This window comes from Lagopus leucura, unplaced genomic scaffold, assembly GCF_019238085.1.
Source record: "Lagopus leucura isolate 7727_CA_CO unplaced genomic scaffold, USGS_WTPT01 Super-Scaffold_100004, whole genome shotgun sequence".
NCBI classification, from domain to species: Eukaryota; Metazoa; Chordata; class Aves; order Galliformes; family Phasianidae; genus Lagopus; species Lagopus leucura.
The window spans coordinates 18,677,886-18,691,939 of record NW_024962264.1 but is presented as its reverse complement, the minus strand read 5'-3'; the positions used below and the strand labels follow the sequence as shown (position 1 = coordinate 18,691,939).

At 37.9% G+C, this 14,054-nt stretch overlaps 1 protein-coding gene across 1 annotated transcript in view; it reads left to right on the top strand.

Annotated features, from left to right (window-relative positions):
- Nucleotides 1–8,305, top strand: part of ARHGEF38 (Rho guanine nucleotide exchange factor 38) — a 33,482-nt gene extending 25,177 nt beyond the window's left edge. Inside the window, exons 8-14 of the mRNA XM_042870793.1 lie at nt 270–374; nt 659–781; nt 2,964–3,284; nt 4,857–4,997; nt 6,161–6,368; nt 6,535–6,788; nt 7,581–8,305. Coding sequence (XP_042726727.1) covers nt 270–374; nt 659–781; nt 2,964–3,284; nt 4,857–4,997; nt 6,161–6,368; nt 6,535–6,788; nt 7,581–7,766 — 1,338 coding nt within the window. The 3' untranslated portion in view covers nt 7,767–8,305. The remainder of the gene's footprint in view (nt 1–269; nt 375–658; nt 782–2,963; nt 3,285–4,856; nt 4,998–6,160; nt 6,369–6,534; nt 6,789–7,580) is intronic.
- The last annotated feature ends 5,749 nt before the right edge of the window (nt 8,306–14,054 follow it).

The window sequence follows — 14,054 nt, the reverse complement described above, 5'->3', positions numbered from 1 at the left end:
AAAGATATTTATATTTATACATGTAGATGTGCTTATAATAAAGCAATGCCTTGCTTCCACAAGGTTTGGCAGTACTTAAAATCTCTGTCATGCTATCCAGTGCCTTCGACTTTTCTTGGATTCAGATCAGAGTTTGGGAGAACTAGGGACCAATCTGTTCTGTTTTCAAAGGGAGGAGTTTAGGGAAGGCTTGAGGTTTTTCCAGCAGAGCTCTAGAGATTTCTTTCATTAGTCAGACTCCAAAATAACAGTGAAAACATCTGATTTAGGTGAAAGATCAGACATTCAATAAGGAAGAAAAGTTGTTTCGAAGCTTAGAGAAGACTGTGAAATCATGTGTGAAGAACATTTCATTATCCTTACAGCATCTACAGGTGGGTACATGGTTTTATGCAATCTGGGGCACAACTTTTTTCAGTTGAACATTAACAACTTTATCCTTTAACAGTTTACACTGAAAATAGGTAAGACACAGGAAAATATTTTCACAGTAAATAACCCCCAAATGGCTGGAAACTGCACAGAAAGAAGCAAATAGGTATGAGAGATGGAAAATATTTCTGATTCCATCAATATTATTGCAGTATCTGCATAAGCGGGTGCAGCACATTAAATAAATCATAACCCATTTTCATCTTCCTACCATCTCCTCATTTAGGATTCCATACATCTGGCTGCACAGAATGTAACTGGGCTTCAGGAAATCTTGCAAGACAAAGATGACGAAGCTAACAAAAACTCAAAGAAAATGAACAACCCTACAAATCTCTGTGAAGACCTTGTAAGTTTATGCCATGTCCAACATTACATAGATAACAGTGTGACTGAGAAAACACATGTATGTGAGGAAGACTCAGGGCAAGAAGGAGCAAAAAAAACCTTAGGAATCCACTGTGAAAGATGAGTGTTTCTTTGTGTAAGTTGCTATAGGAAATTAGAAAATTTAGTCCAAGTAAAATGTATTTTCCCTAAAAAAAAAATAAAGAAAACTTTGTAAGTTCCTAGGATTAAACTAAAATCATTGCACTAAGTTTGCATGCTTCTGCTGAGCTTCAGACAGGAGCAGCAGATCTATGTTTTTTCTAGTTTCCTTGCCAATATTCAGTCTTATAGTGACTTTTTTTTTTTTTTAATCTTTGCTGTATAGTCCTGATCTATTAGTTCCTGGGATCATAGATCCACGGAAATCTCAGCTATTATCACCCTTTCAAGCAACTTACTGTCCTTAGTATAGGGAAAATGTGAACAAGCTGGATGTAGCCTGTAATGGTTAAAAAACAGTAACCCAACTCTGAAAAACTTCAAGTTTTTCAACCAGTCTCTCACTTTCAGGGTCCAAAGGAACTCTAATATCTGACTCTACTAAGATAGACTAAAATGTCTCTTCAAAATGGGCCAGGCTGCTGCTTCAAACAGTTCAACCTGGTGGTTGTTCATTCAGAGGTGGAGGTTTTCTTATGCTTTCCTCAGTCTGGTGACAGGAAGTGAGATGGTGTAATTTCCTTTTCTTTGTAGTTCCAGAATTTACAAAGAAACTGAAAATTTAATCTTAATAATCAGAAATATCTTTTCAATAACTTTAAAATGAATGACTACATTAGGGGAGGAAAAGGGACCCCTCTATCACACCGAATGATGACTGTGCAGTATGGAAGACATCCTTCCCCACCCCACTTCCAGAACCAGCAAAGCAGCAGCAGAAGGTCCACAGCAGGTGAAACATAAAACCATTTTTCAGGAAGACACTTTGTAACTCCCACTGCCTCAGGACCCATCTGGCCTGAAGTCCCACATAATTTTAAAAAACATCTGAACATTATTTAACTGTGGAAATTTTTAATAACTATGTTTACTTATTTTCTACTTCTTTGTCTTACATTTCATACAGTCTTTATCCTATATATATCTTAAAAAACCAACAACGTTGTCCTTACTTTGCATGGTGAGCAGATGTTTACATGTCCTGTGCATGTGTTATCAATGGAGATCTCAGCAATAGGCTCACGTTAATTTTTTTTTTCCCCCCTTTCTGCATTTGTCAGTAATGGATATTTTCCTCTCTTGTGTTTTAGGGAAAACTTTAGGGCAGAAATCCACGGTAGCCCCTTCACTTCTGGAAATCAAGAACAGCAGTTTGGAAAAAGCTTTTTTTTTTTGAAACACATCAAAAACTGCTTCACTAAACACAGCCTAGTTTTTCAAGTGGAAATAAGACAAGCTAGCAGCCAGTGCACAGCATCTTGGCCTTGAGTCCTGGTCCTAAAACAGATGTGCCCTCAACCATGGCATGCTATGGAGGGGAAGTGGGATGGCTGCGCTTTTATTCCCACGCTTGATCCAACAAGCTATTTCACATAGAACATCCAAGGGCTTTAACTTGATGATGAGGTTTACTCATCAAAAGTCTGTGCTATATATGTGACTATCAAAAATATATTTTTTTTAGTGCAATATTAATGCTTTGAGACGATTAGAGGCTAATAGGAATGTCTAAGAAGGATTTTTTTTTTTAATCAGTGTCTGTGTTTGCTTAAACAGGAATTGATTTACTGCTATTTATTTTATTTGGCTGAATTCTCAGTTTTACTTGAGTGCAGCACCACAAGGTACTGAAAAGCTCATTCACCTACTCCTCAGTTTCAGTTCTCATGGTTATCCTTCACTGATCCTTGCCTTGGTCTTTCCTCCACGGTATCACAAAGGACACTAACATAGGCTATGGGCTCCAGGGGGCCATTTCCATTATCAGACACTGTAAGCTGCAAATCTGTTACCTCCTCCTTTGCAACATTACGAAAGATTTCTAACTTATGCTATTCCCTGTGCTGTGAAGCTGCCTCTGACAGCAATATTTGGGGAAGGGTCAATAACAGATTGCTTGATGGGCTGCAATGAGGCTGAACCTGAAGCCTGAAGAGTTGCGAGAAAGAAGTAACATGTGGGACTGTTTTATATCTTTCCAGATGGCTCAGCTAGACAAGGTTGTTTTGACTCCTCTCTCAGCACTACAAGCCTTGTTTTCAGGCCCACAGAAGCTCATCCAGAAGCGCTATGACAAATTGTTGGATTACAACAGCTACCTCCAGAGGTCAACAGGAGAAGAGCTTGATCTAGCAAAGAAAGACTATGAGGCTTTAAATGCACAGCTAGTGGAAGAACTTCAGGTATTCAACAGAGCAGCCAAAAAGATTGTGTTGAACTGTCTGTATTGCTTCATTACCCTCCTCAGAAGTATTATGTCTGCAGCACTTCAATCAAATTCTGCTGTGGTGGTGCCTGTTCCAGTAAGTACATTATAAATAGGCATAAGCCCTATTTATCTCTCTTTTTTTCTTTCTGTATGCATTGGGTAGGATGTGTAGGACACATGCCTAAAAGCTACTGCGATTTTGATTGTTTTGGTGAGCACAATCAATTTTTTTTTTTTCTTTGCAAGCGCAGCAAAGGTTAAGTTCTCAGCTTGAGTTTTGTCAGTCTTGGACCTTTTATTGAGAGTGACCATAATGCAGCTGCTCCAGTAATATCAGTGGAGAGACAATAGGGCAAAATGGAGGCAGTTCTTAGTATTTAAGCCTTGGTTTCTTTAGGTCTGCCCTGAACAGCCTAGAAGACACGGGAAGAGAAATTCTATGAAAGTGCATGAACTCTCCTGCTAGTGTTAGAGCTGCAGTCACGCAGAAACCTGCAGGCATAAGGCTGAGGAGATCTGATGAAATAATTTATATGAAAAACAAGTTGCTTTTAAATCCAGACATACTGCAGAAGCTCCTGCACAGGAGGACAAGTCAATAAAGTATAGTTCTGCCTGTGTTGGCAGTTTTAGAAAGTTAAAGTAATTTCTCTTACGTAATCACAGCCAACAAGGATGCCTATTTGAGCTAACATAAGAGCATCAGTTCTTCCAGCCTACTCAACTCTTTCTATGCACTGTAAGCATTACCTCAAGATTATGGAAGTATTATTAATTTCTGTGAAAATTACACAAAGTTCACTCCGCTGGAGGACTCACAACCTGAGAAACAGAGCTATGACAATACCTCCAAATCCACTCACCTGAACCAGAGGCACATTTAGGCAACTGTGTTTGGACAAAATTCTGCATAAGAAACACGTTGCAGTGAGGCCCTTCTGGAGTATCCCTTTCCACCAAGAGCTGACTTTAGAGGCAGGAAAGGGCTGAAAAATTGAGAAAAGATCAGGATCAAAACAGAGCTGCACTGTTCAAACAGAATATAAAGGCTTTTCTGCATGAAGAATCTGATCCCTATAATTTGACCATTAAGTATTTTGGAATACGCTCTGTCAAGTGTCAAGCATTGTTTTCTATGATGCTTTTCCTAAAAAATTCTTCCCCCCCCTCCCCCCCCCCTTTTTTTCCTGTTTACATCAGCAAACATATTTGGAGTTAGGCACATACCAAAAGCACTCACCCAGTGCCTCAGACAGAGTGCCAGCTTATCCATGTGTCTTTAACACATCAGCACAGTTTCACAGAAACACAGCTGTGGGTTAAGCCTTGCAGCACATGGGCCACTCTGATGTACATTTGCATCTGAAAGCAGGTGGCTCAGTACCATAAATGCAAAGCTGCTCATTTACATTTTTGTTGCTGTTTAGAATTTTTTTTTTAATGATTCAACTTAAATCAGTATGTCTTGTAAATCTAACAGCAATCATTAGTTACTTTTCTTAAACAGATCTTTCGTCTTGTGCCTAGCACACTATAGGCTCTGCAGGAAACAGCCGTACCTTGTCAGATTTCTGACGCCTAGTGTTGAGCCCATTAAGCCAAATATGCTGTCTCAAATCTCGTTACCATTTTGTTCATGAGATCTAACCTACCTTTATGTTTGCAGCTGTCTTCCTCAAGCATCTGTGAAGTGCAGCATCAGTTAATGGAGGAGGTTCACAAGCTGAATTTTGTAAAAGAAAACAGCAGTGCAACCTTCATTGAAAGGAAATTGAGCTTGGAAAAAAAGAAACCTGTCCCCTCTCCAGTGAGTATCATACATCTGAGTCCTTTAAAGAATCCTTTTCTGATCACTTTTGAAACAAATCCATGTTTATATCATTCAGAGATCTGGCTTTTGTTCCTTCACTGGGAATCTGAATTGTGTTATGTGAATGAAGCTGTTCCATTGGCCAGTAACTTTTTAAGACTCTTCACACTCGTGTTGTTATCCTGGAAATCCACTTGAGATCACCTCTGATTATCCTTAGATCTTTGTGCACATGTTAAAGCTGTATATGTAAAATTGGATTGCTTCTCTCGTTAAGAACTCTTGCAGCACATCTTACTCTTATTCAGAACTTCTCATCCGGCTTTTCTATGTGTATTTGTATGTATATACAAATTATATATACATATATATACATATATATCTCTGTATACACACCCCAGAACAGAAGATTCATAAAGTCCACTAAGGGATCCACATGTCTGTGGTTCCTAATCTTATCAGACATTTACAGAGCATTCAAAGGGTCTACTTAACCCTACCACACAAAGTCAGATTTCAGTAGAAGTCAAGGAAGCTGCAGGATTCATTTTTGCATCATAGAGGCAGGAACATGTGCTCTTTCTATCACAGTGTGTTAAAGTCACAGGGACGTACAGCCCCTCTCTTTTGGTCCTCTAACCAAACACACTTCCAGCAGTTCATAGCACCTTGCCATATACAGCATGGGAATTTTGTACAAAAAGCAGACTATTCTGTTTCTACTCATTTTCTGCTCCAGTGCTTTGCTGTGCAAGTTGCTACATGACCTTAGCACACCTCTGATAATTTTTGATTACGCTTTTTGCAACTTTACAGAGGAATTCAAAAATCACTGTTCTGGAAAAAGAGTTAAAGCAGTGACAGTTCACATATAGAACACAGGCTCATGAGAACAGAGTACTGGCTAAGAGGTACTTAATTAGTTATACTTCTATATATCTTTCAAGATCTACCTGTTATTGGTCAGCTATCACCATAGCAGTTGGACAGACCCCTTCTGCACATGCAAAGGGCATTTGGTTACATACAGCTGTGTAACTCCTTTATCTGGATGTAGCAGTGTAGTCAGTTGCCACATGCAGAACGTACGCTGGTTCCTTTTATGCATCTGTGCTGCTCAACAAACAGCCTCGACATTATTCCTACTGAGCAATTTTTAGTCTTTTCAGCTCGAATCCCCACGTCAAACAGAAGACCACAGGTCCAAGCTGCTGTCTACGTACAGCGCAGAACTGCTGTATCAAGCTAAGCGCAAGTGCAATGCCACGCAGGAATTTGATATTGATCTGCATGAAGGAGAAGTGGTGGCTGTTGTGGAGCAAAAGGATCCCTTCCAAAGTACTAGCAGATGGCTTGTTGACACAGGAAGTAAGTTCTCTGCACAAACATCCCAATAACAGCCTCCTATTGATTTCTTTTCATTCTGGCCCCATCTGTCTGCTTATGTTGTACTGACAGCTGCATAAAATGGTTTAACAGCATTTTTTTTTTTTTTTTTTTTTTTAATTTTCTGTCTTTTTACTGTGATATCCAGTCCTCAAGGGATATGTGTATTCCTCCTTCCTGAAGCCTTTCAATCCAGCCAAAGCGCAGAAGGACATAGCAGAGAGCAACTTGTGTGATGATGATTTTGATAACATCAGCCTCTTTGTCTCTTCACGGCCATCCTCTGACAGCAGCTCAAGTTCAGGGCACAAGAGTGACAGCAACTCATCTCTTCACCCCTGTAAAAATCCCACAACTAATAGCACAGAGGCTGGAGATTCTCAGGATGTGGATGATCAGCATGTAAGTAGGATACCTGCTGAGCCCTTCTTATTTTTCTCATCTCAAATCCACCATTATAATGGCTGTAATTTAAATAGTTCCTTTTGCACTGGAAAATTCTTGTACTAATCTGTCAGAATGACATGGGGAATTTGCTATCCTCTGTCCTTTGGCTTTTTTAAATAGCTACAAAGCAGTAAAAGATAATCAGTTCAACTGCAAATCTCAATCTTGTCTCACAGAAAACACACCTTCACATTACACCACTACATGTACAATGTCTCACAGTTCTCATTTGAGCTGCTTGGGGATTTTTCCACTTACCTTTAACAAGACAGCTGTAGCAAAGATGATCAGCAAGGCACAGAGGTGTCTGAAATTTTTACCATCTTCAGACCAGATCACTGCAGATAGGATCTCTGGCAGCTGAGAAGACGGTTTGAGAGATCCATCCTAACAGCTGCCATATTTAAGAGTAAGAGATTTAGATGAGGTGTTTCTCTCCTTTGAAACCTTGTAAATTCTCCAGCCAATGCAAGGCTGCATGATCTGAGCTGAAAGCTTTAGCACAGTGCTCTCTTGATGAGCTTATTTTGTTCCTTCCTATGCAGAATTCTTAAGACCCTTCAGTTTTACTTATTACTTTGGCCCTGTTCTTCGTATGCTGTAAGCAATTACAGACCATGCAGTTATGTACATACATGTTACTAGACACATTGTACATACAGAACTTGTACTAACACGCAATGGCCAGCTAAGACGTGGCTACATTTCTGAATTCAGATTTTGCATTTTGTGGCTTTCCTTTTTCAGACCTTCTATGCTGTTTATGCATTTCAAGCAAGAAGTGATCAAGAACTCAGTCTTCAGGAGTATCAGAAGGTTAGGATACTTCGGTTTTCTGACCTGAGTGGCAATAAAGAATGGTGGCTAGCAGAAGCCAAAGGTCAGAAAGGATATGTACCATCTAATTTTCTTGGAAAGATGACATACGCTTAGGAACCTAAAAGGTCCATTCAGCCAGTTTCTATGAAGCAGACAATGATAATCTACAATGGTTTGCAGAAAGCAAGGCAAACTCACAAGTGACTGACAGAAGCCACGGCACCTGGTGCAGCACACACATGATACTGAGGACCTCTGGTTTCCAAAAGCCATCACCTTGTCAAGACCTCGGGAAGAAGCATTTAACAGGAAGACCAATTCTGCTTACCACCCCAAAGGGCTTGCTTTTCCCTATTACCCCATAATTTTCACTTCTATCAAAATGTCCTACATCCAAATTCAACCTACAAATACACTTCACAGCAGAAGTGATGTTCTCCTCCCCCCCCCCAATATTCCACAAATAATATTCAAGATGAAGGCAGCCAGCCTTGAAAAAAGACAAATTCAGCCTTCAGGGATTTTGCAGCTCAGACTGAATTGTTCTTAAATCTCTACCTTGATGAACACAATCACATCTCCAAACTCAAGCTTTTGGGTTATCTATTTTTATCTCCAGCCACTTTTGTAAAGAATCTTTTTCTCAGTGGTGAATAGAGTGGGAAAAGAAAAAGAAAAAGGCTTCCTTTTTTTTTTTTTTTTAAGAAGCATTTCAGTTTAAACCATACTGATGCAGTTGGTATCAGCAGCTGAACTCAGAGATGAAAGTATGTTTAGTTACATGTAGAAATGGAATGAGGAAAAAAAGGGAAGAAGAAACAAGTAACGTGAAATAAAGGTCATCTTCAAGCAAAAAAATTTCATAGCTACTTTGTAAGGTAAGAAACAGTCTGCAGCAAGACGAATCTGCCTCAGGTTTAAAATGACTTTTCTATACACTAGCTGCTTTTTAGTGTAAGATCCATGTAGTGAAACAATTTGTGTCACTAGATTTAGGAAATTCATTAAGATTTGGAAAAAGGGTCAAGCAGTGCCATTCCAAGAATATTTACTGCCTATCTGATTCTTTAGGTCAGACACAGAGATCATACTATCAAGGGAATACACTAAGATTTAAGATGTATCAACATTTATCTTCCCAAAAAGAAAAAAATAAATCATTCTCATACTGAAAGCATCTTAACATTAAACAGTGAAGAAAATACTGATGAGCTGATCTGCTGTTTGCAAAACTTGGAATTAAAAGCCCTATATCTGGCTGAAGTATCTTAACAGCAGTCAGGGTTATTTTAAGAAGATAAAATAGTTTACATCATACCCTCAGTGAGCATGGAAAACTAAAAAATCCCAAGGAAAGATGTGTTTTTCAAGCAGTACTTCTTGAGTTTCCCTGACTGCAGTGACCCTTACTGAGCTTAGGCTGGTGGGCAGTCTAACAAAACACCTTTACTACTACCATTGATAACTGTGCATTTATAAAAATTTATTACAGGACAGAAATGCCTTGGTCCTCTAGCAATGAGTGAGGACCTTCTTACATTAAGTACTGCAAAAAGAAAACAGATCAACAACCTAAGAGTCTGAGCCTGAAACTGTGAAAGAAACTCCTTGTAGATATTTTCAGTACAGCTTCGTAATTGTTTTTAACTGATTGACCAATAAAATGGGGGGGCAGGAGGGTGTCGTTGATCAAAGGTGAGCATATACAGAAATTGTTCTAAAGCTGTTGTGTCAGTTTCTACTTCCTGAAGCACAGGATACGAATGTAAAACAATCCAAAGCCTAGAGCATAGCAAGAAATAGCCAGTCTGCAAAGAAAGGATGAGAGAGTTACAATAGCTGATGCAAGCAATAGTTTTTGCTGCACAAATGGATCTACTTTCATTTTCTTTGGAGCTCCATATTTGCATTTCATTTTGCTGAAAGGATAATTTTGAGTTTTGCTCAGAAGATGTAATAGATACACAGTGGAGCTGTGTATCTCACAGAGCTGAGATACTGAAATTTGTGCCAGATTAAAAGTTATACGATAGAGAAACTTGTAGACTTCACTGAGATGGACATCCAGAAATTAGGATATGAAATTCTGAACTATTGCAATCCCAAGACCAGTAAGAAAAGATATGTACAAGATTGCTTAACTTGCACTTTCATCTTGCTGTTTCATAGCAAGCAAAAAAAAAAATCATTCATCCATGGATGAAGCTTTTTTTTTTTTCCTCCAAAAAAGAAAACTTCACATTTAAGTAAATTAAGAAAATAAAGTGAAGGAGGGGGATGAAGGGGAGGGGTGCATGACCTTGGATGAATGTATCGTATGGATTACTATCAATTTCACCCTACTGAGACTGCATTGCTCTGGCACTTAAACTTTAAGATTATGGGGAAGATATGCACAAGAAGCTTTTCAGCATGTCTTACATTTCAGAGTATTTTATTTGGAGATGTTCTATACTTCGCAGTAGTTGAAAGAGTTTTAGAAATGACTGAATTGTATTTAAGTGCTTCCAAGACTGCATTAAGTCAAGGAGTGTTTTATATTTCAGATAGGGAAATTAAGTAAGGGCAAGAGTCAGAAAAAAAAGATTTCTGTAGTGTTAGTTCTCAGAACTCAGCTTGAGTCATACGGAAGGCTCTGATTTTGAGTGTTATGTACATTCTCCATGAAAAATCAGGCTCTGTGAAGGTGTCTCTAAGCAAGTTCAAACACTGCTTTCCGAAGTGTTCAGTAGGGATCCTGAAGTAACAAGAAAGATGAAGTAACAGTGACAATGTTTCTTTAAATATGTGGGATTTCAGAACTTCTAGGAGGATTCTAATAAGCTATGAAATCCCACTTGATGGTTAGCACTCTTTAAAATGTTATACTGCAGGCTAGTTTATGTGACTTCATTATATATATTTAAAATCTTTACAGTATCTTGGGATTCACTAAATATAAACAGGTGTTCCAGTGGATTAGCTTATTTAACCACCTCAGAAATTCCAAGTCTCATATATTAAAATTTGGTATTACAGGTGTCTCACAATCTTTTTGTTTGCTTAAAACAAATAAAAATCCAACTTCAATTATTGCAAAACCAAGAGATGCTCTTTGAATTAAAGCCTTCACCCAATAAGATTTACAATAATTCAAATTAGACTTGCTCAGATGCATTTTTGTTAAGAGTCCAACTTTCAGCACTACAGTTCTGAGCCAGGTTAGGACTCCAGATATTCTTAAAAGCTATGTAATGTTTTCACAGCTGATTCACTAATGTAAAAGAAGGTTACAGTATTCTAAGAATTTTCTTGTTCTAATTAGTGACAAAACTAATTATTTTGACTGAAGGAGGAAAAGGCTGCAGTTTAATCCTGCATGTACTCAAACATGCATTTTAGTTACTTGTACCATCATGACAGTAAGCATGTATTACTAGGACTGGGTCTGTTCAAACTGAGGTGTTCCTCCCCTCACAGATGTATTTTTAAGTATTGACATTGGTCACCTGCAACCCTGCAGACATCCAAGCCAGCAAACAACACAATGCCTCTCATTCAACCTTTGACAACTGTGTTGTCTTCCCTCTTAATCCTTAAATGAGGATTTACCTTTTTAAAACTAAAACACATTGAAGAATTCTTCCTTCTGAGTAATTATGCCCTTCAAATGCTAAAATATACCTTTGCTGTCATTTTAAGCTAGATTGGAGAAATGCCACCTCTGGACTAGAGCTGTAAAAGAAAACAGTCACAATGCTTGTGTGACTATAACTCCTACAATCATCTTTGTTCAGAAATGGTGAAATTAATCTTCTTAAATTATTGCAGTAATAAAAATATTTTTCTAAGGCTGTTGTCTTTTTTTTTTTTTAAATTATACAAAAAAAGACCTATTCCAGAAGCTAAGAGCTATGCATGCTACCCAAGATCTGCTTCCTGTTGTCAGCTATAAAAAGCATCACTGCAAAGTTACCAGAGCAGAAGAAATGGTCAGTTGCATCAAATAATACACTGCCTTTTTAGTATACATCTTAACTTCTCTATTCACATATTAGAACTTGCTCAGTACCTTGATAACATATGAGTTTCAAAATACACCTCAAGTTTGCAAATATTATGTTAGACCTGTTCTTTTCTTGCTACTTGTATGGTTGTGACCATTATTTACTGCTATGTCCAGCCAAAGTTTTTCCTGTTACCACTCATGACAGAAAGGCCTGCTACAGAAGTACATTACAGAACTGTGTTAGATGCCAGTATCTTTCCTGTTAGACCCAGATACCACCAGCACCCTAGTCCAGCCAGAAGCCTTCACGCAGAAGAAATAAATTGCCTCACATTGCTAAGGAAATTAGGATTTGAGCATCTGTGAAAAACATCATATATAAATGGAAGTATATTTTTATACTGACTAATAAAATGGGTAAGAAAAGTCAAGAAGCTATACTTACAGTAGATCACAGAGCAATCTAGTTTAGGGATTAAAAAAAAAAAACACAGGACTGTTTTCCAGTTACTTTTTTCCCTAAATATGGAATATATTTTCAAAATTCACAAGGCCTTCCTTCCCTTCTGCCTTACACTAAGTTCTTCAACTCCAAGTGTAAATTCAGTTGAACAATGCCAAAGAACAGATTCATCTCCTGATAATACAGTTAATTCCATACTAACTTCAAAGCAGAATGCAACTGTTCCCTTCAATACACTGTGGCTTCCAGCAGTGCCTATTTTATGTATTCAAGCTAGACTATTGATTTAAAAGTCCAGGTCTATGTTACAAATCCTTATTGATATAATACTTCAGAGAATCACAATCCTAACTGACATTTTTATACCAACAGAAGGAGACTTAACTTTTCATTTCAGAAGCTGGAAAAGTTACAACAGAAAATTTATATTAATTGCAGATCCACTGCAAGTTTTGCTAAATGTATAGCAAAAGAAGTTGGTGACAGCCTGTATGTAGTACCTAAAATGAAACAGGGTTCATACATAAGCTTCTGAACTCTCACAAACAAAGTTGTTTATTTGGACACAAGACACAGGCAACTTGCATCTAGAATCTTCCTGTGGGACTAACTAGTAGCACTCCAGCCATTAAAGGAAATCTAGCTTAATGCTCTACTTCATAACATGAGCAACGTTCTTCAGAATAATATTTAAGAAAATACGCCTTTTAATTGCAGTATCTTTTCCTACTATACCAACATTAAAAGCCTTTGTGCTGGAGAGTGAGAACAATTAGCTAATAAATGGGTAATAAAGATTCTGTATTCTCCCTCCTAGTACTGTCACTTACTTTTAAATTGCCCTGGAAGAAGCATGCACTACAAAGACAAAGTTCTTTTTTACCGCACAAGAAACGTTAATTGAAGCAGAAAAGAAATTCTCAGAATAGCTAAGGCAATGCTGAATAAATGAAGCTATTCAGATATTCAAATACAAAACACTTAGCTTAAACCTGAACAACAGAGAGTGGAAAAGAAGTGAGGAAAGTAGCTGCTTGTATCAGATTTGCTCATCCCATGTTTCAAACACATAAAAGGCTGTGGTTTTCATGCACCTCCTAAACTCTGAGACATTTTCATGTTTAGAGATGCTCCCCTCAACGGAATGGAGAGGGGATCACTGCAGGCTGATCATAGACAACAAGACTCAAAATCCTTCTCCAGTTCTTAAGAGACAATAACACCACAAAATAGAACAGATACAGCAGTTCCCATGAAAGGTATGTGGAACATTCAGTATAACAAAGTTTTCCTATTCAGAGCTTAAATTTTTTTCCTCATTCTTTAAGAAAGCAAAATATGAATGCTCACTTTCACAGAAGACTAAAGGAATACATTCAGATCTCAAATCATCTTCTGTATTTTCAAGTCTACGCTATTAGAAATATTTTTATGTACTTCAACACAACATAGCTCCTATTGCTATTTTACATACTTGCAAATACACAAATGAACTAAAAGAAAGGAAAAAAAAGTCCGTGAGTTGGGAAAAACAGTTAGAGAGACTAAGCCTCATTTTCCAAAATAGGTTGACTAGCATGCAATACTTCTAAATTTCATAGCATGGAGTACCTAGGTGATCAAAACTTTTTGTTTCAGGTGCACCTGAGAGGGAGCCAACACCCTGACCCCTAATATAATTCCCTTCATGTTCTTCTAGTTTTCTTTCCACATCAAAACAACACAGTTGATTGCACATTCAATTAAAGTACGTGGTGAACAATTATCCATTCAAATTACAACAGGACAATTCTAAGGTTCTTTACAGACTGAAAACACCGTTTTGGCTCTCTTCCACTCTTCACAGGCTAGGGGTCATTTTTACTCTTTTCCCTCAGAGAACAACTAGAAAATGACAAAAACTTCTTAGTGCAGAAAACCAAATTAGGCCACTTAAAATTCTCACAAGACC